General features: G+C 46.9%; 3 protein-coding genes across 6 annotated transcripts in view; 2 read left to right on the forward strand and 1 right to left on the reverse strand.

Annotated features, from left to right (window-relative positions):
* Window positions 1-106: 106 nt before the first annotated feature.
* On the forward strand, window positions 107-4,206 carry kifc1 (kinesin family member C1). The gene is made up of 16 exons (XM_061267906.1): window positions 107-360; window positions 437-536; window positions 752-805; window positions 875-958; window positions 1,078-1,249; window positions 1,425-1,590; window positions 1,663-1,830; window positions 1,905-2,018; window positions 2,175-2,261; window positions 2,343-2,540; window positions 2,627-2,791; window positions 2,938-3,076; window positions 3,154-3,293; window positions 3,385-3,458; window positions 3,631-3,706; window positions 3,786-4,206. Exons 1-16 carry the CDS (start codon window positions 283-285, stop codon window positions 3,828-3,830), a joined length of 1,860 nt encoding a protein of 619 aa, XP_061123890.1. The 5' UTR covers window positions 107-282; the 3' UTR covers window positions 3,831-4,206.
* A 134-nt stretch (window positions 4,207-4,340) lies between these two features.
* On the forward strand, window positions 4,341-8,582 carry zbtb22b (zinc finger and BTB domain containing 22b). 2 transcript variants are annotated; one of them, XM_061267905.1, is made up of 7 exons: window positions 4,341-4,535; window positions 4,958-5,184; window positions 5,273-5,582; window positions 5,674-5,990; window positions 6,073-6,357; window positions 6,588-6,773; window positions 6,875-8,582. In XM_061267905.1, the coding sequence occupies exons 2-7, from the start codon at window positions 4,978-4,980 to the stop codon at window positions 7,502-7,504; spliced, it is 1,935 nt and encodes a 644-aa protein (XP_061123889.1). In that variant the 5' UTR covers window positions 4,341-4,535; window positions 4,958-4,977; the 3' UTR covers window positions 7,505-8,582. The 2 variants fall into 2 exon arrangements, with proteins under 2 accessions (XP_061123889.1, XP_061123888.1); XM_061267904.1 differs by having other exon boundaries at window positions 4,978-5,184.
* A 1,377-nt stretch (window positions 8,583-9,959) lies between these two features.
* Window positions 9,960-26,944, reverse strand: part of LOC133144894 (poliovirus receptor-like) — a 62,353-nt gene continuing 45,368 nt past the window's right edge. For 2 of the 3 annotated variants that reach the window (XM_061267920.1, XM_061267922.1), the window contains exon 7: window positions 19,921-26,253. In XM_061267920.1, coding sequence (XP_061123904.1) covers window positions 25,724-26,253 — 530 coding nt within the window. In that variant the 3' untranslated portion in view covers window positions 19,921-25,723. Of the gene's footprint in view, window positions 12,531-12,585; window positions 12,685-12,947; window positions 13,006-13,092; window positions 13,223-19,920; window positions 26,254-26,944 lie in introns of those variants that run through there. The other variant, XM_061267921.1, reaches the window with a different exon arrangement.

The raw sequence follows: 26,944 nt of genomic DNA on the forward strand, positions 1-26,944 counted from the left end.
CGCCCGCGCGGTGGATTCTGGACATTAAAACAAGCCTCAAAAAGAAAACTTGGAGGCGTGTTCTTGCGCGGACTCAGCCAATCACGACAGTCCGTCTGCGGCGCCGCCAAACAATTACAGTTCAAATTTTAAACCGTCGAAGAGTTTGAACGCGAAAGCTCTCACCGCTCCGAGCATCTTCGATAAACTCATATTTCTTGTTCTTTTAGTTGCCTAACAGCAGCTAGCAATCATAAAACGGCGTTTTGCTATAATTTGTGTTATTTTGAACGACGGCGATTCATGTCTAGACTGCCAGTCATGGCGAGCAAACGGGTGCTCGCCAGCTCTGAAAAAATCGAGGATACGCAGCCTGTTCAGGTAAGACATGAGGAAAAGATTGCACAAAATAATTTTTGGTGGCTTATATTTAGTTTTATTTTGAAATGCCCCGTAGAAGAAGTTCCGCAAGGAGCCGCAGACCATCAGACCCCAAGCTGCTTCTACCGTCCTAGGCACCAGACGGCCACCCGTCACGGCCACCAGGGCGCCTGTTTGTAAGTTCACTCACGGCATTCTCACCAGCGACCTTTTTAGATTTAAAATCAACATAACAATCTAGTAGAATGCAAATATCAAAGACTGCAATTTGCCTCCTTGAAATGAAATCAAAGAGCTAAGAACCTTTAACTGAAGTAGTAGTAGGAGTAACTTGTAAGACCAAAACTTTTGTGAATAATAAATCAAAAGTGGTGTTCTTATATCTGTGCAGCCAGGCCGACGCGAGGTGTCGGAGCTGCGACGGTGGCCGGCGCCCCCTCCAGAGGTAAGAAGAAGTGAATTAAACATTAATTTGGTGTGGTGGCTGACTTTAAAGATTGATCATCTCCGTTAGGAGTCTTCAAAGCGCCCGTGGCGTCGACCGTATCAAAGGGAGGCAAAATGACAGGAGGCGTGGCCCCTGCCGACCCCAAAGCAGGTCAATGGAACATCTTATACTGACTCACAAAACGGGTCATTGTCACGTTGTCAATACTTTCTGGGCTGTAGCTCAATATAGATATTTTTGTCCTCTGTCTGACAATTGTGTCCCTGTAGGTGGGCCCCCCCGCCGGCTCCCGTGGGACATGAAGGGCAAGGTCACCGACATGAAAGGGAAACTCCAGGACTACCAGAGTAAGATGAAATCTGCCAACCTGGAGAAAGAGAACCTGAAGGGCTCCCTTGGGGAGTTGCAACTGAAGGCGGCTGACATGGAGCGGGACCTCAGGTACAGGACAGTATAAAGAGCTGACATCTCATTCTAGGGCAGTTCTTCTTCGACAGTTCTTTGTCCAATGAAGCAATACCCCAATTTCTGTATTGGAAAATACAGGAATTTAGACACAAATTGTCATATCCTGTATGTTCCTTGCACTTTACTGCATGGTTGCTTGTATTTTCAGTGAGACCCAGGAAAGGCTTCGGGTGCTCCTTGGCGTCCAGGATGACTTGGAAAAGGTCACCAGCGAAAAGAAGACTCTGCTGACTGAGCTCAATAACCTGCAAGACAAACACCGAGTGATGGAGACGTTGCGGGACAGTCAAGAGACGGAGATCCAAACCCTCAAGGTGTAGTTTTTGTTTTTTTTGTGGATGATAATTTTTTTTCAAGTTAAATTTAGCCCTTGCGTTCTGCTGCAGATGAAGCTGTCGGTGCAGGATTCCACCCTGGCCCGCGTGCAGGCCAGCCTGCTGGCAGTCGAGGAGGAGGCCCGCTTGCTCCGAGAAACCACAGCCCGCCTGGAGGATGAGCTCCACGCGGGGGAGATGGAACGGCGGCGCCTCCATAATACAGTTCAGGAGCTCAAGGCAAGTCACTAAAATGCTCAGAGATTTTCATAGCACGAGAGTCCCTTCGCTCAATATTCCCAAATTGCTCGCAGGGCAACATTCGAGTGTTTTGCAGAGTGCGCCCCCTAGTGGAGGGTGGCCTCAGCAATCATATCCAGCTGCCAGCCAAGGACAACAAGGCAATAACATTGGCAAAAACTGAAGAGGTAAGAGGGACAGGCTTTTATGAGCTTTTTTAGGACACTCTTTCTGTAATTAGCTTTAGTTTTATAAAAGTGAGATGTAGTAGTTTCTTTTTTTCTTTTGATGGAAATGGTTTTAATTACAGAAAGTATGAAAAAAAAATGCATATGTCTTCTCAGTCTCACACAGGCAAAAGCAGCGACACGCATAAGAACTACAACTTCAGTTTTGACCGCGTCTTTGGCCCCGAAGCGACCCAGCAGGAGGTAACGTACGCGAGAAGGGCCACAAGCGCCAAAACGTATAGCGGGCGTTTCTGAAGTCGTTTGCATCCCGGTGGTCGGCAGGTATTTGAAGAGATATCCCTGCTGGTGCAGTCGGCGCTGGACGGCTACAACGTGTGCTGCTTCGCCTACGGCCAGACAGGAAGCGGCAAGACGTATACCATGGAGGGGGCCGAGGGCCACAGTGCCCGTGGCATGATTCCCAGAGCTGTGCAGCAAATCTTTGCATCCACCCACAAGCTTGCCGCCCAAGGCTGGGAGGTTGGTTCTTTGAGTCTATGCTTAGTTTAGATACCTTGTGCTCCTCTCCAGCCAGTTAGATTTTTGGTATTTTCTCCTCCCGGTAGTTCTCCTTTACGGCCAGCTTTGTGGAGATCTACAACGAGTGCCTGCGTGATCTGCTGTACACGGGCAAGGCCAGCAAGAGGCCAGAACACGAAATACGCAAGGACAACAGCAATAAAATGACCATCACCAACCTGACCTACCAGAAGGTTTCCAATGAGGACCAGGTACTGCACGCTTAGTGGTTCTCAAAACTTGAGTCCTTGGTGGCGTCCTCTAGTTTGAGGAGCCCCGCGATAGTCTGTTAACAGTCTCTGCATACATAGCAAGATGCGAGCTTGCCTGAAGTGTGTCTGATCTCTAACCACCTCAGGTTCTGTGCTTGATCGCCTTGGCTAACCAGAACCGCTCCACGGCCCAGACCAACCAAAACGACCGCTCGTCCCGCTCGCATTCTGTCTTCCAGCTGGACATTGAGGGCACCAATGCGGGCAGGGATGTCAAATGCAACTGTGAGTGCTTGGTTGCTGATAGTCATCGTCGCATGTCTGCATTGGTGTGCTAAGCTAATTTTTGCTTGTGTGCGCAGCCACTCTGTGTCTGGTGGACCTAGCGGGGAGCGAGCGGATGCTGAAGAGCCAGTCTCAGGGAGATCGTTTCAAAGAGATGACGGCCATCAACGGCTCGTTGTCCAACCTGGGCATTGTCATCACCGCGCTGGCCAACAAGGTGAGGTAGCCTTCTGTGTTTGTCGTCGTCGTTACCATCAGTGCACTTGGTGTTGTGTTTGTGTTGACGTTTCACAAGTGTTGTCTTGCAGGAGACCTTCATTCCTTACAGGAACTCCAAGCTGACTTACCTGCTGCAGGGCTGCCTGGGTGGAAACAGCAAAGCGTGGGTCCAATTTTTTTTTTTTTTAACTTCCAACTGCACTCAAATCCACAGAAATACAAGATTGCAATAAAATGAAAAAACAAAACACGCATCACACCTTTTTTCCCCCTTTTTATTTTGTTTTCCAAATTTGAACCGTTGTCAACTACTGAGTCGCTTGTTTTCTCTTCAGTCTGATGTTCGTCAACATTGCACCCGAGCCGGACAGTTTTGGGGAAACGCTCAACTCTTTGAGGTTTGCCAGCAAGGTAAGCCTCGCCCATGCCTCATTTGTCACGTTTCATGACTTATTTCTGATGACGTGAGGTCTTTTGCTTCTGTTGCCAGGTCAACGACTGCATGATTGGCACAGCCAGTGCAAACCGGAAGTAAATCAGTGGTCGCTTTCTCCACTCGTGTACATACTTTTAATTTCATTTAGATAAGGTGCATGGCCCTTTTCATCATTTGGACCTTTTGTACCTGACTGATCACCATTGTACTATTTACAACATGATGTATGACTTTTTTTGTTTGAAGTTTCAACATTGCATTATTCCTTTTTGAAATGAAATTGTGGGCGTCGTACCTTTGCAAAATGTCCAGAATATTTGGCTCTAGTAAAATACTACACAGGTTAAGGTACATGTTAAATCCAGCTAATATGAAAGAACTGGACTCTGCTGTGATTAGCTTGTGCCTGCATAGATTCATGTTCATCTTGAGTGAAATTTAAGTATCAGGAAATAAAACTTAAAACTAAAAGTTATTTTTGAATGGATTTGATGCTTAAACCACAAGCGTAAAAGACTCGTTGACAAACTGATCAATTCAGCCTTTGTCAAAGTTTGCCACATCCAATATGGCAGCAGTGACATCTTAATATTCTAAGCTAATAGTTAGCATTTATGTAAACAATGGCGGCCCTACTATTGTCTGCGTCCTCTTAAAGGCGCCGACACACTGAAGAAAAAGAAGACGAACATCTTCCCGAAATGCTTTCCAAACATGCAGGCCTGGTCCACCCGGCGCGACCGACAGGCAAGACTGGCGTGACCTGTCCTGCGGTGCTCTTCTCGGGCTAGAAAAAGCGAGAAGGTCGGTGAAGGCGGGTGGTCCGCCATGTTTTATTGTTTATTTTGTTTTATACGTGCTACAGTAGCTAGCTTGCTAGCATCCTAACGTCACATCAGCACGGTTGGAGGCGGATTTGATTCAAACGCATGTTTTTATATTTTGTTGCAACACAAATATTTTAGTTTTTAAAACACCTTGTTGACAGCTCATTTTAACAAAGGTACATATGTTGTGTCAGGAAAATTAACGAAGAAAAATATCAATAAAAATCTTAAATCTGGTTGTGTTGAGTTTAGCACAAAGCCATCATTCAGTAGTTTGAAATAAACACGCAGCTTTATTTATCTTCTGGCATTTAGGGGAAGACCATTGAATTACTTTGCCTGTCTTTCTATGTCGCTGGCATAGATAGGCCAATAAAGGTCCAATATCTTTTTTCAAAGTACACCTTTGCTGACCTCAGATGCAGTCGGCTTCTGCAGAGGTGGGCAGCAGCGCCGACTCTGTGGTGCAGGTGTGTTTCCCGAGCTCCCAGGCCTTGGTACTGGATGGCCTGAACCAGCAGAGGGAGGAGGGTCGCCTATGTGACCTTTCCATCCACGTCCAAGGTCACGTGTTTAAGGCCCACCGCTGCGTCCTGGCCGCCTCCTCATCGTACTTCCATGATCAGGTGAGAACAGTGAGTTTCATCTGCCACTTCTGTAAGGATGAGCGATGATAACATTTGGTGGACTTGATTGTCATCGTATGGTCTAAAGGTCCTGCTGAAGAACATGTCCAGCGTGTCTATCCCGGCCGTGATGGACCCGCTGGCCTTTGAGAGCGTGCTGCGCTGCGCCTACACAGGTCAGCTCACGATGCTGCGCGAGGACATCGTCAATTACCTGACGGTGGGCAGCGTCTTGCAAATGTGGCACATCGTGGACAAATGCACCGAACTCCTTAAGGAGGGCAGGACTGTTGGGGGAGGTTCGAGCGGCGGCTCAACTAATGGCGGCGTCCTCGGTCGGGATTCAGTTCGCCCAGCGGGCTCCCAAGACTCACACTGTTCTTACGCAAATGTGGAAAGTATGAAATCTGATTGCATAAACCTCGATGTATTGTAACTATGCCGCTCTAACTAAAGTGTGGAATTTTTAACGTCACACGTGTGTTTTAGGGAGCCTTCAAGAGCCCTCACGAACCTCCCAACTACCAAGCCGTCTGTCGGCCAGTGAGAGCCAGTCTCCCAGCAGTACCAACTACTTCAGCCCTGGAGCGGCCACGAACTTGGCGGGTGGCGGCGGAGTGGCCAGCAACACCCCCAGCTACTGCACGCCGTCCGGAGAGGAGGCCCTCATGATAGAAGGGAGAGATGAGGATGACGAGGGGGAAGAAGAAGAGGTTTACCAGCAAAAGTTGAGAGGAGGAGGCAGGATGAAGAAATTGGAGGAGGAAGTGGGCGTCAGTGACAGTTTTGGGGTTTCCTCATATCAGGTGAACCTAAGTTTTCCCCCCAACAGCATCCATGTCTTCTCACAGCTTCTTTATGCCAGCCTGTTCAACTTTGTTCCCACAGGACGGCGAGGACGTGTCACTGCAGAGACGCCCCGCCTACATCCAGCCTAGCATCATGCCTCGCAAGCAGTGGGTGGTGGTCAAAGCTGAGCGGCCCGAGGACGACGACCTCATCGTGGTGTCGGGCGAGGAGGGCGGCGGGGCAGATGACGAAGAAGACGAGGAGGAGGAGGACGACGAGAGGGGGATGGCGTCCGGCCGAGGGAGGGATTGTGGCGACTTCGCCATCTCGCACGTGCGGACGCTCTCGGTGGAGGCTGCCGAGGGAGTGGAGGCTGACGCACAGGTCGAATGCACTCAAGTTGATTGATTTCTAAAGTTGTGGTGGAAATACGTTCCATAACCGTCTGCTACTGGTAAAAATCTCACAAATTGAGAGACCTTGAAATTTTTTTTTTATCGCTCCAACTAAATAAATGTGGTGTTTAATTAATTTAATACCATTGCTCCTACAAAATCAATGTATTTAATTCAAACCTCTCAAGCTAACATGATGCACCATGTCCGTGCATCCAGATGGACTACAGCCAGTCTTCCGACGACTTCCTCAAGTTGGATGGCAGCTTGCTGGATGCTGCCTTAGCTCAGCAGGTCCAAGACTCAGCAGTGGGACCCAATCCGAGCCAAGGTGCCAATCGAGCCGCCTCAGGCCTGCTGGGTCAGGTCCCGACTCGCACCCAGCTCTTCCCTGTCGACATGCAGGTCAGCCATTTATTAGAATTTCACCTTTTAAGATGGCTGTGTTGTCCAATCAGTTTTATTTTTGCAGTTTAAACTTTTAGTGAGGATCTTTTCTTACTCAGGGCAACCAGATCCTGGTCTTCGGACAAACATCTGCGCTCTCAATGGATGCCGGGCCGCCTCCTATGAGTGGGATGATCGGCGCCGCCGCCGCTTTCAAAAGTGTGGCGCACGGCCCGGCGGTCTCAGGAAGTGACGGCGGGGGTGGTGGCGGCGGTTCAGCTAAAGTATTTATGTGCCACTGTGGCAAGACCTTCACGCACAAGAGCATGAGGGACCGCCACATCAACATGCACCTGGACCTGAGACCCTTCCACTGTCCCGTGTGCGCCAAGAAGTTCAAGATGAAGCATCACCTGACCGAGCACATGAAGACGCACACGGGGCTCAAGCCGTACCACTGCACCGGATGCGGTAAGAAGTTCATGTGGCGAGACAGCTTCATGAGGCATCGATCGCACTGCCAGCGTCGTGGAGGAGGAAGCGGCGGAGACATCGTTGATGTCCTTCCCGGCCCTCACCTCCTCCTCCCGCCAGGTGAAGGGGGTTTGCGAGGGGGCGGCGCGTCCTCTACCTCGCGCCTCCATCACGTCGCTAACGGAGCTTCGTCGGGGAGCAGCATGGCAGCGACGATTTTTGGCAGCCTGCCGTTAGAGCACAACGAGTGCACGGATCTTTCTAACGACAGCTAACACCTGAACGTTACCGACCAGTAGCCGGTGACCCCTAACAACCACTAGAAACTGCCAGCGTGTGACCGCTAATGTAAGCTAATGACAACTAACAACACTTAACAACCGCTAAAGACTGCAAGTGTCCGTTAACAACCAAAAACAGGTGACAGCAACAACCAATGAGAGCTATTGATCGATTCAAAATGACTGCAAAAACTGCTAATGATTGATTAAAGCAGCTAACTCGTGATTGCTGTTGATTGCTATCTACAGCTAACTGAAAAAAAGGTAACGACCACAAGGGAAAACTATGTCCACCGTTTTATGACATGACATGACTTGAGCAGTCTTTTTGAAATCTCAACGTACTTGAATTGAACCTTTGTGTCGGATGGACAAAGTAAGGCCTGTCACTTTTTGTGATTTGTTGTGCTATATTTGTTTGTGTTTTTTTTGTAAAATAGGTTCATAAGAATGTATTTATTTATTTATTCATCTAATTCCATAATTAGCGTCGCTATAATAGTTCTATTTTTTTGTAAATAATTATAAATAAGGTAAACTAGTTTGTGCAGTTTTTTAACTTAAAAAGAATCATTGATGAAAATGTTAGTGGTTCATATCTTTTCTACACTTAATCATTTCCTGAATTGTTGCATAGAAGTTTAAAAAAGGTAAATATGGACTAAGCATACATGTAATTTTGACTGCTTCAGTATTGAAGGAATTTTTGTTTTAGTTGCATTTGATAAATAGTCGGCCATTTCCACATGAAATGAATGATATTTGTACATTTATGATAATTTAATAGGGATGCCAAAACTGACCATCGAAGCCAAGAACCTATAATCGGGATTTAACAGCATTGATGAGAATAGAATTGACAATATGGAGTTGAGAATTATTTATGGAGATTTTATTACTTGTCTAATGTACAATGAAGGCTATTGCGTTACTTTTTGCGCAGTAAAATGTGAGCATAAAATGCACTCATTCTAATTTTGGAATTGTTTTTCCCTCCTGCTTATCAAAAATCTACAAGTACTTGATTGTATCAATACGATATCAATAAAGGCCTATTTTGTGTCAGGCTGAAGTTTTCTCTTTGTTCTCTGTGTAGCAATATTATAAAATATGCAAAGATCCATCCATCATCATCAATCAATCAATCATTCATCCATCATCATAATCAATCATCCATCCATCCACCACATCTCTCTCTCTCTCTCTCTCTCTCTCTCTCTCTCTCTCTCTCTCTCTCTCTCTCTCTCTCTCTCTCTCTCTCTCTCTCTATGCTCACCTTGAATGTATTTTAAAACTGACTGTTGTTTTGAACAAGAGGACAACTACAGGCATTTTTTTTAAAACGTTATCTTGCCTATTATTTATAATGAAGACAAATAATAGTGAATGGTTACACCATATATAAATCCTCCACTCCTGGACAAGATGTTCGAAGATTAATCTGACATATAGTTTTGCTGGAATGTGTATAACAGTCTAACTCAGGGGTGTCAAACTCCAGTCCTCGGGGGCCGCATTCCAACATGTTTTCCAAGAGTCCCTCGTTAAGTGCACCTGTGTGAAAAGTTAGGCTCCTGCAGAGCATGAAAATGAACCGATCTTTTCACGCAGGTGTGTTTAACGAGGGTAACTTGGAAAACATATTGGAACGTGGCCCCTGGAGTTCCACACCCCTTGCATTTGGGGTGGGTCTCACAAAGCCGGTTACTAAGACAACAGCATCAAGCAGACAAGGGCGAAGCTGTGTATATACAGTAATCCCTTGTTTATCGCGGATAATTGGTTCCAAAAACCAGTGAAATCTGCAAAGTATGGTCACCAACAAGAAATATAGGGTTAGGGGTGTCAAACTCCAGTCTTCGGGGGCCGCGTTCCAATATGTTTTCCAAGGTTCCCTCGTTAAGTGCACCTGTGTGAAAAGTTAGGCTCCTGCAGAGCGTGAAAATGAACCGATCTTTTCACGCAGGTGTGTTTAACGAGGGTAACTTGGAAAACATATTGGAACGCGGCCTCCAGGGACTGGAGTTCCACACCCCTGGTCTAATTCATTGTTGTTTTTGGAGTGATAACACATTTTTGGAAGGCTATTATGGAGACTTGTATGTGCCAAAATAAAATCCATATAAAAGCAATCAAATGTTTTCTCATCGATCCTTATTTGGCCTCTTTCCACTGAATATTTCTCATCCGCCTAGGAGAACCATTCATAATATGTGAAAGAATCACTGCTTAAATTTAGAGGACCCATTTAAAAGGAGACATTTTTCACTAATGTTTACTATTGAAGTGTATGGCCATGTTTTTTAATACCGTAATTGAAAGCTTTCCCCAGTGTGTCAGTAAAATTCCTTTATTGGTTTGACCCTGTCTCACATGAATGATTCCGAAGAGTTTGTGCTCTCGACCGTGTGCGAATGTTGTCTCTATGAAGTGCATTGGCACACAAATGTCAACAACAGGATTATTTTTATTTGACAATCGTGACTAAATACACAAATACAAATACTGCTAGCAGTATTGCTCATGGTGACATTGGAGCAGCCTTGGCAAAGGAATTCCATCAGTCAGTTCAGCAGTAGTTTGATGACTTCAGTCGAACTGGCCAAAGTACAATTTACCTTTCTGGCAAGTTTCTTAAAATGAGATTTGTTAGTGACAAGTTACAGTGCAAGGTCAATTCAAACACATACTTGAGTGGCAAAAATGATACAAAGCATTGACTGAATGGAGATTTTGTTGCTGTTAGCCATCATGAGCTAACAATGTATGAGCTACATCTATTAGCAAGCTGTCTTTATTTTGTTTTCACTTTAACTCAATCCCTGTGGCTGCCGGGCATGTCATAAAGGACGCTTCTGGACACTTGCGTTCTCTCTTTATTTGACAAGACAAGGATTTGTAAAACATGTCCAGTAACATTTATCCCCTCCCAAAAGCGTACAAAATAAAAGTTATGCCAAAAACGAAAGACATCTCCAGTGTGACTATCGAGGTCATTGTGGTTGGGCGGTGAGGACTGAAAAGCTCACAAACAAATAATAATAATACTTTAAAAAACAAACAAACATACAAACAAATAAACAAACAAGGCACATGTGGCTCTGTGATAACAACTGTTTGGGACTGGCTAACAGCTAACACGCTATCCTTTTCATGAGAGTGTTTTCAAACAATTCATTGAATTCAAATTGATCTGGCAATGTCATAGAAATCAGACTTAAATGTCTTCATTTTGTTACTAGTTGACTTCAATCCCTTCATAGCACGTTGCGGGTTCACCCTCACGCTATTTTGCTGATTTGGTCTTGTCCAGGTATAACAGGTATGATGATCAGGCTTGGTTTTGCCGATTAGATTATAAAGCAATGACGGGAATTATTTTTAATCCCCGCCCATTTGGCATTTTATGCCTGTTGAAAACAATTTCTCAATCTTTGGGCATGTTTTGCTGCATGTTGTGAGATGTTAAGATAGGTTTGGCAGTCAGGTTGTTGTTTACTGTAAACACAGGGATTGGTACGCTGATTTTTTTTTTTTCCCTTTCTAGTGTTGGCCTTATACGACTCCCAGTTGCCGTTTCGGAATCAATCCATATCACTTAGCATGCAACAAAAGCAACAAACATGATTGTCAACAAATCAACACAAACAACCTTTAAAACTGATAAATGCATTTGAATCTTCGATCTGAGTTTAACTGGCAACTTGTTGTCTGAGTGCTGTGAGTAAAAAAAACAAAACGTTAAAAACTAATCATGAATCAAAATTCCTTGATTTTCAACTTGTCTTAATGATGACGATGATGCTGCAGTCAAAGGGAAGGAACAAGCCGGTCATCATGCCATGCACACATTTCATTATTAGCGTTATTATTCATATTTTTTTGCGTCGTCAGCACATTGTGGCTGTCCAGTGACGACATTTCTGTTAAAAAGTAAAACACATACCTTCACCCCCTCTGCAGAAGCACCGAGAACACAATACTTTTTTTTAACACCAATAATTATATATCATCATCGTTGTTATAATTATTCATCATCAACATAAGCAGTACTATGTACATTGTTGGTCATTTGGTACAATGTTGACATCCACTTTAATGGCAGTATTTTTCCCTCATATGCTCACCAGACACTTCATTAGGAACACCTTCCGATGAAAGCTTTGCATGTACACAGATAACAACGCTCACTTTACAGCCATTATTGTAATTAAAATAAACAAATTAAATTAGTGTAGGAGTGTGCTTGTCGCGCATGTGCTTTCCAAACCTTGAAAAGAAACCTCAGAGAACATCAAAATGTTTCGGAAGGGTTCACACAAAGCTTTCAAAGTGAGCATTACAGGGATGATCATTATTCTTCATAATGGATTGTGTGCCTAAAGAGATGTCGGTGTGTGTGTACAGTAAACCCCCTCTACATTGCGTGTCCCGTCATTAAAATTACAGCAACTTTTTAGGGCGCAATGTACTTCTATTTTGGCCTAAATTTGGTTGAAATCTGCAATAATTCCAGGGTTGACCACTAGATGGCGGCAGTTTGTTTGACTGATGGTATTTGGATATTAAGGATTTTAGGCCATTATAGAAGGGAGTTTACCTAACATGCACAATTTGTGTTACATTCCTTGTGATGGATGCCTGAATGCGCTTGTGTGTGTGTGTTCCCCCCCAAAAACACAAAACAACCATAATGTTTCCTTATTCGAGTCACCCCCCCCCCCCCCCTTTAAAATGTTGTTAAGATGTTTCCCTCATCAGTGAGACAACGCAACATAATAAATGTGGTTAAAAGTGGGAAAAAAAAAAGTTCCCTCGGCGAGCGCCTCCTAGTGGCCGGCCACGCTTACACATACATGGCAGGCGACACAAAGCTCTCGCCACGAGCGATGTTGGCAGTCGGCGGAGGCTCTTGGTTGGTGGAGACCAGGTCCGGGTTCGGGTCCAGGTTTAGGTTCACTTCGTCCGGCAATGGAGGTCCGCCGCCATTCGCCGCGCCGGGAGTTTCGCTGCCAAAGTTCTGCCAAAACAAAAAATGAATGAGTCATATTTTTGTGGGGAAAATTTTAACTTACCCTGACAGGCTCGCTTCCCGTAGGTTCGTAGTAGACGTCCCCCGCCGGGGTGAGCGGCGCCATTTCGGTGGCAGCGGGCGCCTCTGACGGCTTGGTCAGCTGCATGCACACATTGAAACCAAGAAAACGGAAATCTACATTTGTCTAAAGACATTACAAATGAACTTACTCATGCTGTGCATAATATATGAATGCTAAGCTTATGCTATCGTTAGCATAGCATACAATTTGTTGTCATTTTCCAACCAATTCATTTAAATTGGATAATTAGCTGCACAGTGTTTGGAAATGAGTTGTTTAAGCAAGCGCTAATCACCTCTGATCAATACACAAAGCACTCATTGATTGATGGATTGACTCACCAGCTCTGTGGAGCCGCTGCTCTTGATGGGGGGTGGGGGCTTGTGCTTCGGGGGGCCACTGATTGAACAACATTAAAATCAACAAACCAAATATGGTAACATCATTTGAACGATGGATAATTGTTCTGATTGGCCAAGAACTCACTCTGCGTCGCGCTGGCGTCGGCGAATAAAGAAGACGAGGCCCACCACGATGCCGATGAGGGCAAGGGCCCCGAGGAGCCCGCCGATCACCGCGCCTGTCGACGGGCCCGGCACAATACGACGCTCCTCCTCTGGGGGGCGACACAGCACATAAAATGTTTTTTGTTTTTCCAATTTCAAGGGCAGACTTCACTGCCAGTGCTCTTTTTCAAAGAAAAAGAGAAAAGAACATGAATTGTCCTTTGCTTCCGTGCCTTGCCAGCAGGTGGCACTGTCCTCCAAGTAAACGTATACTGATTGCAGCTACTGTGATTTCAGACGGAGCCTGAAGGCACCGCTAGATAAGATGCTCAACAGAAAACAGGGAAGAGGAGGAAGAAGCAAAAAGAGGAACTAAAAGATGAAAAAGGAAGAGGAGGAAAAAGAGGCACAGGGCGAAGAAGGGGGAGGAAGAAGAAGATGAAAAGGAGGAGGAAGAAGAAGATGAAAACGATGGAGAGCAAGAAGAGGAGGAAAAAAAAAATCAGCCTCCACATTCCTGTGACACTTTGTCCTCCTCCTACCTTGCGGCCTTCGAACCTTCCTCATGCTTTGATCCCTTTAGCGCGCACACACACACACTTCAGAGGCACTTTTCTGCCTTCCAGCATCGTCTTACTGCTCATTTGCGCTCATGGAAAAACGGCCTGGCCTCTCTTTTCCCACAACTGCTCCCCCCCCTCCTCCCAAGCATCCCATTTGCAGTCAAATTGAATCATGGATGCTGCTGATGAGCGCAAGCAACGAAAACACAAATCCATAAACACCACAAAGAAAGACGCCCCCACCCCGTCCCGACCAACCAACACACACACACACACACACATACGTGTGCACTCAGTCTCTCCTCCAGCCTCCAAAAGACTTCCAAAGTGACGAGTGCACGGAAATGACTGCAATCAGCTGGCAATTACGGCGAATAAAGCGGGAGATTTTGGAGACTAAAAGCTTCTTTATTCCTTTCAGTAGGCCACTTGAAGAAGAGGAGGGGGAGTAGGCGGGGACATTAAAGAAGAAGACAAAAGGTAAAGCGAGCAGCTCTATGACACTAAAGATGATTTGAAGACGCTCTCGTTTGTTTGTTGATGATTCTGCTTCGGACCAACATCAACAACTGCAAAGAAGAAAGCACGGCAGGAAATAAAATTTGCGCTACAAGGCTAAAGTAATTCAAATCATCGTAAACGACAAGAAGAAAAACAAAAATACAGATAAGAATATAATCAATTCCAAACAAAGAAGACAGCGCTGCATTCAACCACGGGAGGAAATAAATCAATGCGCAAAACAATGCAAGAAGATGACGACGACACCAGCGAAGAAGACAACATTCAAAGCACAGAAGAAGAAGTCAATCATTAAAGATGACATCATGAATCATTCTCGGTAAGTGGATGAAGACGTGATGCTGGCGCCGTTCCAACAATTAACTCGGCCGCGCCTATTGTCATTCGGCGCCCGTGGGGGAGGACGCCGCACGTTGCCTTTCTCGAGACCGGACCGGTCACGCTCTTCGCCACACGGGGCAAAGCTATCATGGCCGCCCAGCACCCGCTTCTCGGGCCCCCCGCGCATCCCTTGACCTCAGCCCGCATGAATTATTAATGCTTGACTATGTTTTGTCCCCGAAAGGGAGAAAGTCTTGTGCGCTGTGACAGAATTCATCGCCTAACAGCAGGACACACACACACGCGCACGTACTCACAGCTTTGTCTGCCAAGATGTTTTTTTTTTTTCTCAGCCTGGCAATTTGCATCTAGGAGCAGAGAGTAAATTGATAACGGTAATAGAATCGCGATTCATGATCACAATGAATTTCAGGTCGATCAACAAGCCAGCGAGTTTACTCGATTGAGCATTTCGGAAATGACAATCTTTTCCCTCCGCTTTGCACTTTGTTTGGGCGCGGAAGGAATTTGTCTCAGCCTGTTTTTATTTTTGCTGTAAATAAACAAAACATGTTGGCTAACACAGCGTCGCTAGTTAGTGGTGGAACTCTTCTTAGTTTTTAGATTGGTCCTTTTGGTGAATGCTGCCCTCTCCTGGTCACAGGTCGACATTGCACCCTTTTAGAATACAGGTGTTTTTTTGCCTTTATTTTATCAACCACTAATTATGTTCAAATCAAGCTCTATTCCTCATCCGATGACCTTATTTTGTCCATTCTTTGCAGACAGTACACACACACACACACACACACACACACACACACACACACACACAAGCAACCTACTATGACCTTTGTGTTTCAATCTGCCCACCAGTGCTGGCTCTTTTGTGTCTGTCCCCTCCGTCCATATGTCTCTACCCATTTAACAGATTACACTCACACACACATCTCCTGAGTGTAGAAAAGATGGTCGGTGTGTGCAGAGAAATGGCATTGCTCTCTAAATGATCCACAGAAAACGAGTTTATCTGAAAGACACACAGCCCCCCCAAAGCAACAACAAAGTGGGTCAAAGCCTGAAAGGGAGGGAGGGAGCGAGGAAGGGAGGAACCATGGTCGGATATGAGCAAGTATGGGAGGTAGGTAAGAGGGAGGTGGCTTGAGCAAGGGAGCAACGCACCTTGAGGGAGGTGAGACGAAGGATGCGAGGAAGCCAGCTAGGCATCAAACAAGGGAATGAGGGAGCTTAGCTTTTGGCCCTGTTTTACTGCCGCTTCTCCTCTCTCTGTCTCACTCATGTTGACATTGAGGAAGGATGAAGTGTGCAAACTGGACTCCTCTGTGACAGTAAGCTCTGTGTGTATCTTGGTTGCAGTTCCTGTTGGAGCAACACTTGTGTGGCGAGCTGGCGGGGTCCAAGCGTATGCTAGCTGCCATCCGCTGCCACGGCAAATATCACTCACTCACTCACTCACTCATCGACACATATGGACACACACAAAGACACACTCGCGGCCTCCCCGCCCGTCCTCGCAAGCGGATCGGTCAGGCGTCGCTGACACTGGCCCGCCAGAGCGCACACGTGCAGCGTGGGGCGACCAATAACCAACAAGCTAAAAATAGCACAAATCATAATATCATTCAAACACACACAGTGTTAAGCCAGAGGGAAGGAGAAGCTGAGCCCAGTGGAGCAGCTCTCTGTGGAGCGCGATAGAGTCAATACAAGTCGGCCGTGGGCTCTCTGGGTTGAAACCAAACTGATGCTTTCCATAAGGATACTCATTTCCTGTTTGCTATTTCGCTCGGTCGACCACTCAGTTAGTCGAGTGCCACCCTTTGCATCCCGATGTAACCCGCAACCATCAAATTACAACTTGATGTCCATTACACGTAACAATCAACAAAATCTGCATTTTTTTTTTCTTCCCCATAAGGTGGCTCTCATAGAAACAGGAAGTAGCTAGCTGGCTAATGATTAGAGGGAGTTTCTCGTGGATGACTTTTGTGGGTTTATTTGAAGTTTTATGGCTAAATAACGACAGAGAGGCCCCTGAGCGCCAATGTTGGCATCTCCTCGTTGTCCCCGTCCGCGCCTGCTGTCAGCCTGACTCATGACCGCCATTAGCCGGCATTAAGCACCGATAAGCACACTCGTCTTCTTCAAGGCTTGAAGGTGGAAGCTCGTTGAGGAAAAGTACAGTCGCATCTGCGGGCCGCAGGGGGAGCATTATCGTCAAGCGGAGGAGGAGGAGGAAGTGGAGGAGAGATTAGAAAGTGGCATCAAGAGACGAGGGGAAGAGAAAGCGGCGGTGGAAAAAAGGAGAACAAAATAAAGAAACACAAAGTGAGTGAAAGAGCGCGTAAAGGAGAAATGGATCCCTCCCACGGAACTCTCCTGCGCCACGTTGTGCGCTGTGATGAGCGATCGCGTTCGGGAAGTTAACGGTCCGCGCAAACATCGCACGGAGAGGCAGAATATTAGGAACAACTCAGAGTGTCCGGCCATCAAGCTGTCGCCAACCAAATAGGTGTACCTAATGAAGTGTCTGGCACGTTGAGCCGACAATGAGAACACGCAAGCACGCATCGTCTCCTTTCTATGCTAATTTCCTACCTCATTTGCATAATAAAAAGATCTTGTGTCAATTGGAGTTAATGTATGCTGATTTATCCTACCATCACCTTGCTGAGCAAAAGCAACACGGCAGGTGAAATGAAAAGTGTGTGTGTTATTAAATTGGAGTTTTGGCGTTCCATTTTTGAAAGTATGAGAAGACAAAAAACGGAGGCCGAGCACGTCTTTGGGCTCAGGGGTTCTTTTCATACATTCCATAGACGTTCACTCCCAAGAGTGTGTGTGTCTATGCAGTTGTGTGTTTGTGTTTTTTTGTGTGTTTTGAAGCCTCAGGCTACGAGCTGTCAGCTAGTAATTAAGATTCTCCGCGTGTGAAATGTACAGTGCGTACCTTTAAAGGCGAACGTACGCGCGCGAACGCGTCGCTATCCATACGCACGCGGGGCTTTGCTGTGATGGACAAAAACGGCGCTGACATGGCCCGCGGAGGCGCCGTGCTCTGAGGAGCCTGTCAAACGCGTCTTCTTCACCTGTACACAGACGCACACAAGTGCGCACTGCAGGCAAGTCGGCACAAATAAAATATAGAGTGAAAACAAAGAGTACAAGGTTGTGTGTAGGCAGGTTGTGTGTAGTTGGACACAAACACACACAAAACATACACAAACACGTGGGTGTCGCTTGTTAAGATGAGCGCGGTTGTGTCGAACTTTCACAAGTCTAAAAACAAAATTGCAGAGCAGTAGTCAGAGAGTTGCGGCAAGGAAAGAGCAACGATGCGCTAAGCCGCAGGGGAGCTTTGTTTTGATGGCCAATTAACACCTTAGGATGGTTAGCCTCGATTAGCATGTTAGCATCATTAGGCTCCACTTTAACCTGACAGGGAGGTCCGTGTCCAAGCACACAATCGTCAGGGCATCAAGATGTGGAGGATGAAATAGAGGTGGGCGTGAAGAGAGGAAGGCGACAAGTGTTGATGAGCGAGAAAAAAAAAAGAAAAAAGGTGATGAGATGAATAGCAACCGAGACTCGATTCGACCCGCTGTAATTGCAATGTTAGCGGTAACGACGCTCGCGGCCCTCATTCTGTGAAGTGGAGAAACGGCTCAACTCGACAAGGGGCGAGACGGCGTTTTCATCGAGAGGTCGTGCCATGGTGGATAAAATTGCTCGTTTGATTATGCCATCAAAATGGTCGGCAGCTTGGCCCGCTTCATCTTTGGACTTGTTTGTGCACCACGCACCTGCTCAACGCCTGCCCCATCCTTTCTTACGCTCTACTTAAACACTTGCTTTCACATGCGCGCACACACACACACACACACACACACACACACACACACATATACACACACACACACACACACACACACACCGGCAGCCGGCCCAAGACGACGCGATACGACTCGACGAGGCATTAAGAGAAGAGCAGATGGACGTCAGAACCATCCAAGTGGCTGTGAAGGTTCGCAATGCAGCGGACGGCCGCTAACAACCTTTATGAAAATAGCTCTATATACAAACATTGATTGATGTAACTGACAATGACCGCTCATACATTCTCTCTGTCTCCCTCTGGTGGCAGGAGGCGGAATTACGAAGTTTGGTGTAGAGAGTTTGGTAGCGGCCATGTTTGTGGAATGCTCAGTGGCGGCCATGTTTGTGGCAATTTCCATTTGGATGCTCACCAATAAATCACACAAAGCGGAGTAAACGTCGTTCACATCCCAACCGCACACTGCCTGCACACACACACACACACACACACACACACACACACACACACACACACACACACACACACACACACACACACACACACACACGTGATGCATGTTGCGGCGGAGATAAGCGAGCTCCGATTCACACCTGAATCCCGCGAGTGTGCAAAGTGAGATTACGGCTGCGGGCGCAAACACACAAATGGTCAAGTTCGCAATGGAATAAAATAAAGCTATCTCCTCACAACACGCTCGCGCGCAAACAGACACACAGCTACCTACGCAGACACAAACGCAAAGTCATTGACATAATTTCTGAGCGGATCGACGACAATTACGCAGGGCAGTCACAGTAATAATCTCCGTGTCGCTGCGAGTGCAGGGCCCGGGCCCAACGCCAACGACCCGGAGGAGACGAGATGGAGCCTGACACACGCGGGCGGGCGCTCGCGCTTGCGCACACTCAAGCGGACGCTTGCATATGTTGACATTCGCGCACAGACACACAAAGGTCAGTTGGTGCAACGCTTTGCTGACACAGTCAATGTTGTGCCGCTCAGCCGAGAAGCGGACGGCCTGACCGCTATTTCGTTTCTGATGACCTACGGCGGCGCCACCGTTGCCAAGTGATGCAGACGGGAAACTTTATTAGGTATGCAGTTAGGTATTACAACCCTTCCATTCTTAAAGCATCTACTTTCGTAGTCTTAAATTCGCATTCCCTGCAAATACAAACTTTGACATGTTTAGTCCCGGGCTGTCACGGAGAGTTTTTGCTGCAGTCGACTCTTACTGTTCCTAATATTTTGTGCCCCTCATTGGTATCATTCATCTCGTGTCTCCATTAGAAGAGACAAATACTTGCTTGCTGCCTTTGTGCCTTTGTGTTCGAAACAGCTCTTTTATGTTCTGCTCCTATTTGGCCCGATTTTGCTCCACTTTTCATATCTTTGTGTTGTCTGGCAAACAAGACAACAAACACGCTGATCCGTATCATGTTTTTGTGGCCTAGCTTTCCGATTGGTCGCCCGCGTTGCTGCTACATCGCGGACATCCCGCTCGTATATTCTGCTTACGTTTAAACAAGACTTTTAGTTGCACTTGTCTGCTGCGCTGAGGTTAAAATGTTCTTTTTTTTTTTTTAATGGGAAGTAAAGGCCTTGGTGCACGCAGGAAACACACGAGTGATTTTAAGACAGCTGCTTAGCGCAAGGTGATAACTGGGAGAGAGGATGTGGCTCGCTTTATTAGACCTTTATTTGAGCTTAAGACTTGAGGGTTGAATTTTTTTTTTAATTAAAAAGAGGGTATTTAAACCTCTTATCTGTCCACACTACTGTGTTGAAATTTTCAGTTTATTGATTGTTTGCCACAATGGAGCGTCGTCACTTCATTAATAAGCAAAAATCTTTGATGGCTAAAAAAATCAACGGCGTCCTTGCCTTTGTCTGTCAAATCCCAAGCGGACGATGGCCCTGCGCGGAAGGCGAGCTTCCAAGTCTCATTAAAAAGTCATTCCCTCCTCAAGCGAAATAAAAAGATGATGAAATGTTGAACTTGTGACCCGCTTTGTCAGATTTTTATGCAAATGAGCTAGCGAAGGAGGTGAGCGGGGCTCGTTTGCCGCGGCGCAAAGTTCAATGGCTCCTTTAATCACCTGTCAAGTTGGCTTTGACCTCCCAGACGCCTCCTGTCCATCACACCTGACTCCATTGACCCTTTCACAAAAGCCGTCTTCTTTTTTTTTTTTTCCCTCCCCCGGTTATGCGACAGTTTTATCTATACGCATTACATTGCGCAAGAACATTTCCCTAATAAAGTGGCCTCTGAGTGAACTTCATATTGCACACGCTAGGCATTTTTTTATTGGATTTTCTACAGTAGAGGCCGAATTTGAAACTGCAAAATCTTGGCACCAATTAAACCAGCCTAAAAGGGAGAAAAGCCTTCAGCCATTTTGCAAAGAAAAAAAAAAAAAAAAAAAGACAAAAAGAATTCCACAGGTCTCAGACAAGACAGACAGGCAGGTGGGGAGGGGGGCGTTGACGTGGGATGTCGCTCGTGTGTGTGTGTGTGATTGCGGGCATGTGACAGTTCAGGTGGAGAGGCCGAGCAGCAGCAGCCTGACGGCCTGACAGCTCTCTTTAACGTCAACGACTCCAGCAATGGCCCAAAAAAAAAAGAGTCAAAAAAAATAAAAATTACCTCTCTGCTGTCCCCCAGAGGCACCAAACGATTAGCATACGTGACAATTTTCCTTAATGTGTCTTAATTACAGCAAAGCGCACAATATGTCTCCGTTACGTGTTCCAAATGTTGAACGTATGAATTATAAATATAAGATAATCATGATACGTCCATGTGGTCGATTCCCTTGCGCTTTCTGCCTTTGAGGCAAAAAGTAGGCCAGACTCAAAAGACGACGACCACGTGAAGGTTCTTCACACAATCTGGTTTTCCCACTGCAGACACAAGTGTGAGGCGGCAAGCTGCAGCAGCAGCAGCAGCAGCAGCTTTCGGCGCTGCTCCATTTGGCAGCGTCGATGCCGACTGCATTTATTAATTGAAAAGTTTTTCAATTATCCCTAACTGCTCACTTTAACAGGGAGTGAGAAAAAGAGAGGATGACAAAATGGCTGAAGGCTTTTCTCCCTTTTAGGCTGGTTTAATTGGTGCCAAATGATGAGGAAAAAAAAAAAACAGGCTGGTGTCAACTGACAGAAAAGACATTTTTGGAGCTTTTGTTCGGCCACCCTCGTCACAAAATGATTCGGCGGAAAAAAAAAACGTACAGAAGACGAGACGGGTAACAAATTAACTGCTTTGAAAAAATTGGGCAGTTTTGTGGTCGGCTTCTTTTTGGCCAAGCGAGCGCCGCCGTGTTGCGGCCGCTTGCGCATCTCAGCGGCGTCGGGAAGCTTCAAAGTCAGATTGATGAGGATTGCGCTTGTCACAGCGTCTCGAGAGCGAAGCGTGAAAGGTGAGCTGACAGCAGTTTAGTGAGCGAGAGCCAATAAACGCAACGGGCATGTCAAGTCAGGAAAGAAACGGCTTTCTTTTCAGACGTCCCTGTAAAATAAGTCTTTCAAAAACTAAAACTTGCCCTTTGTTATTATCATTTTGGCCTGCTCAGCTATAGGAAGCATTTTTATTTTCCAAAACTAATTGAGGGCCACTACGAGCGTTGGCGCAGTCGACCAGACGCCGAACCTTGATTTGGAATAACGACGTCCTGTTTGCTCCCTACAGCAAAGCTGAGTTAAGTACAAGATGTGTATACACACACAGACACACACACACACACGCATGCACACACAATCGCCTTATTTAGCTGTGCCCTGAAAGTACAGATGTAAACAAGTTTGCCTTCTCGCACAACTTGCATCCTTGCCACAAATGTATTACACACACACACACACACACACACACACACACACACACACACACACACACACACACACACACACTAACCGCAAGGCATTCAAAAGTAAGCTTGTCTAATCCGGCCATGAGAAGCGGAGGAATAACTTTCACTTTTTCCGCTGAAACTTGGCATATGCCCCCTCCCCCCCCACACACACAAACACACAAAATCCAAACCAAAATGGCAACATAAACAGGTATGACCTCTAGTTTCCGTGTCAACGTTTTTATTCAGCCCGTAATGCTGTTTTCCCCGCTCGCGGGCTTAAAGGACACCACTGCTAGTTAGCATGCGGTCACGCTAACAGTGACAACAAGCTACTCGTCACACAAAGGGCCAGAAAGCGGCGAGCGCATCAGCGAGGCAAACAAATATGTGCGATTTGTGAAATACAAAACATGCGCACGAATGCGTTTAATCTGCTCGGTGAGCTGGACTAATTCCTCCCGCGGGGACGGATCACCCACATGGTCAAAGACTTGGACAGTCTCCCATCTTCTCACTGACTGATGATGAAAATTATGCAAGAGATTGTTTTGTTTTGGTTTTGTTTTGGCTGAGGGAAGGCAATCGTTTGTGAAACGACACGCCGAGGAGAGAAATCCTGGTCTGAAAGCATCGCAGGGAGAATAGAAACATGTTTAGCGGGATCAGCACGCGGCGTGTCGCTCGCCCACTCGCAGCTTTTCTGTCAATGACTTTGCTGACGCTTCTCAAATGTTTGTGAACTTCTAGGCGGACTTATTGAATCTTTTAGAATGGCTTCTTGAGACTTTTTCGGTCTATTCATTGGGGATTGGGGAGTCGACCAAATGTCTTGTCAAACTGGCCTCAAGGGCTGAATGTTCAAAAACACTGAAAAGCATTGAAACCATGTTTTATAACCCCCAAAATCTTTTGACTACAGAATCATATAGAAATCATGTGATAGCAAGACTTTTCGCGAGGCACGTTGACAACCAAAGTGCTTGTTTGGGGTTCTTGGTTTGTCCCTCATAAAGTGAAAAGCATTTGAAGACCATGACATCGCAACTAGTTGAGAAGAAAAACCGAAAGGCGTGAGCAAACCCAGACGGGTTTACCCACACGTTGCGATAAAGCGCTTACACGGGTTGACGAAGGAAGACGGGAAAGTTTTGCCACGCCGCGGCTGGCCCGGAACAAGCTCGGCTTTTGCCGGATTAACCACAAAAGCCGAGCTCAATCACTAATAGGCCGCCTCCCCTGACTCCTCATCCTCCACTTGGCAGTCGGAGGATGATTTGGTAAGCTTGCGATCCTGGTGCCGAATCAAAGATGGTGGGAACACCTTGTGGTGAACTGGAATGGTAAAAACTGTTGGTGGTAACCAAGCAGTTGGCGCTGTGTTAAAAACAAAACAAAAAAAACAAGCTAACAAATAGGGATTAGAAAATGGCAGGATTAACTCCATTGGCGGTTTGTATTGAGGTCTTCTTTGTGTCCTCCTCCTCTTTGGCTTGTTCCCTTTTTGCAATTCTCTAGATGGAGCGCCAAGAGAACAGCGCCGCACCGCCGCGCTAGCCAAGCGACACCCTTCGACTTGGCGGGGGTTTTACGTCGGCGTATGAAGATCTAGCTAGACTTCTGTCAAAAGACACCAACCTCAAGCGACTCGCTGAGGTTACTTACCGACACGAAGACTTTCCCGCAAGACACTCGGACGGCGTTAATTAGCATCGCTATCAATGACGCCCGTAGCTAAAGCGGCCATTTTAGGCAGTCAGGTAGCTCACGGCGAATGGCGGGAAATCTCACTGATTGCCGGCTTCCCCGCCGAGGTTTTCATAAGATTGGGGTTTTTATTCAAATGACTTGCGCAGGGAAAGAAAAGTCAGCGGCTGATCTCGCTGCACGCCTCCTTGCTAATTAGGCGCCAAAGAGAGAAATCTCGATAAAGGAACGCGGGAATCCACTCGAGAGAAGACGTGTTGAGGCAAACTAACAGAAAGTGCAGGAAGGAGATGAAACCGCCGCCTCAGCCGGGATTTTTTTCTTTTTGGGTGAAAGATCCTCAAAACTCTGTTCAGAAACTTGTTTGTTTCTTCATCAAAGTGTCTTCTTGTGAGCTAGCGTCAACACACTTTGGGATGAGGTGACACGAGACACTCTTGACTCGTGCGAGGATGTTTGGGGATGAAACGGCCCGTGGAGGATGTTGAGGAACAATCGACGCTCAGTGAGGGTTTGGAAAGCGGCTAATGGTTTCTTTTTTGTGCTAGATAAGCTCACATCTGCACTTCCTTTCCACATCCCATAGACATTTATTTTTAAAGTACTCACACAACCCTTTTTTTTTTTACTCCAACGACCAAAACACGTAACACGCACATTTTATTTTCTACAGCCACCATGTTGTAGTTCTTCCGCCATAAGACAACACGGATCAAGAAAATGTCAAATCAACAAAGGAGAAAGCAGCAGATGAACAAGGCAAACGTGTTCCAAGAATTAAAATATTGTCGAGAGTTCCTCCAAGTGACGCGTGACCGCGTTTACATTCACAGAAACTCCATTTGTGGATCCCAACGTTGGATTTTTAATGTCCCGTTGAAATCCTGCAGTTTTGCTACGATGTCACGTTGTCAAGTAGTCCGACATTTTAAAAGGACCTTAATACATTTGTAATTAAAATCCTAATCCGAAACCACACGCACAAGTCTGCGGATTCTATGGATTGTTCCTACGATTTGTTGGAACAAATCCCCGCAGAAAGGAAGCAAAAACCCAACAGAAATAAAAGCGCCAATCTTGTTGAAAAGACGGGTTGAGGAGGATTTAGAAAGAAGCGCGCGGTGCCGAATGAGCTTTGCTTGTTCAAGATGTGAGAAACAAAGACACAGATTGGGTTTTGTAAATACCGCGCGGTGATCTGCCACGGCCGATAAGCCGGCCGCTGCGTAAATAAAGATGGGCGCCAGAAATAGAGCGGCGTGAAGAAAGACGGCGAGAAAAAAAAAAAAAAAAGAAAATGATCCAAATTGAGTATTTATAAGCGATGAGTCATCCCGCCACAAAAAATGCGGAACTGCTCCAAGTGCTTCTTTTCACCGATACACGACGACAACATTGAGGCTAGCGAGACGACGCCCAGTAGATAGAAGATAACGCACGCTATTAATCAGAGGTGGGAGAAAGTCACGGATGTTTCAGTCGGGCAAGTCCGAAAAGCCATGTGACTGGACCCCACCTCTGCCATCAACATGAGCACATACACACACACACGGTCCAGCTTGACAAGCCGACAAAAGAAGGCAAGAATGCGTTTCTTGTTGTACGCAGACCAGACGACGTTTCCAAGAGATAGCGAGTACCGAGGCACACCAACACGCACAAAGCTCAAGAACGAGAACACAGCGACAAGCGGCGTCCCTTTTGAAGCGTTGATGTGCTTGTCCGGTCACTTTTGGACCCGTTCGGCTGTTTGCAAGTCCAAGTTTTGCAGGGGACGGGTTGGCCGCTTCACACGTAAATGGCCGTCCGGGAAATGACGGAGCCGTCCCGCTGGGACTCCATGTCGTCATCCAGGTACATGGCGTCTCCGCCGCCGTAGGCCGGAGGGTTCCCGCCATCGAATCGGTCGTAGCACTCGTCCTCCTCCAGGCTGTCGTCAAACTTGCGCCTCTCCGCCTCATCCAGGAGGATGTCGTGGGTGGAGGGCTTGGCGGGATGCTGGTGGAGGCGGCGGAAGTCGTTGGCCTTCTCCGTCAGAGTCCCCGTGTTGTCGCAGCCCTCGCGGTACTTATACGTCGGCCCGTTGTTGTTCCTACCCTCGCCGCCGAACAGAAGACGAGCCTTGTTGCCGTAGTCGGCGCCGTTGCCACTGCCGCCGCCTGCCGCCACCGAATCTGCGCCGCCCCCGCCGCGCTGGTGCTGGCGGCGGCCTCGCATCACCAGCACCGCCACCAGCGCCACAACCGAAAGCAGGGCCAGGAGGGAGCCGATCACGGCGCCCGCCACCGCCCCGGTGCTGGACGGGTCCTCCAAGGCTTCTGCAGAGAGGATGGAGGGGTTGGAAGGAAGGATGGAAACACGGGTGGAGGAGAAGAAAGAGGAAGTTGGATGGCGGCAGTTAAGGAACTCCTGCTGTCTTAAGTGAAGAACGTCTCAATCCATGGGAACAGTGGTCAAGAGGGAGTTGCCGTTCTCCTTGTTGCGGTCAAACCAGCCCGAACGGGTCGCTTGCTTCCTGTTGGTGTGAGCCAAATTTGCCCCCACGGACGCAACGCAAAGTAGAAGCCGACGCAGATACCGCAAATCCGGATAGATCACATTCTTATATTCTTCTACGCTTGACCAAACGTTCTTGCTGCAGTTCAAATCCACTCTTGTATACAGAGATACTCAATTCAAGTGGGCGGGGCCAATCTATTCATCTATCGTGAGTCTGCTACGTACCCCCCTGCGATGCCATTACTTTGTGTACCTAGTGAAGGGTCCAGTGAGTACACAACAAACACACACACACATCCAGAGAGGTTTATTTGTAGAAACGGCACGCACACACAGCTGCGCCTTCAAAGCGCCACCATATTCACCGTCCCTCAAGCCCACACTGTCTGATTCTTCCCAGTGGCCTCATTAGACGCCAACACCGGCTTCCGATGACGGGAGATTAGCGCAACCGGACTCACGCTGGGCTCTAACGCGCACACACACACATGTAGCCAGATGATATTTTGG

This window comes from Syngnathus typhle, linkage group LG20 (genome assembly GCF_033458585.1).
Source record: "Syngnathus typhle isolate RoL2023-S1 ecotype Sweden linkage group LG20, RoL_Styp_1.0, whole genome shotgun sequence".
Taxonomy (NCBI): Eukaryota; Metazoa; Chordata; class Actinopteri; order Syngnathiformes; family Syngnathidae; genus Syngnathus; species Syngnathus typhle.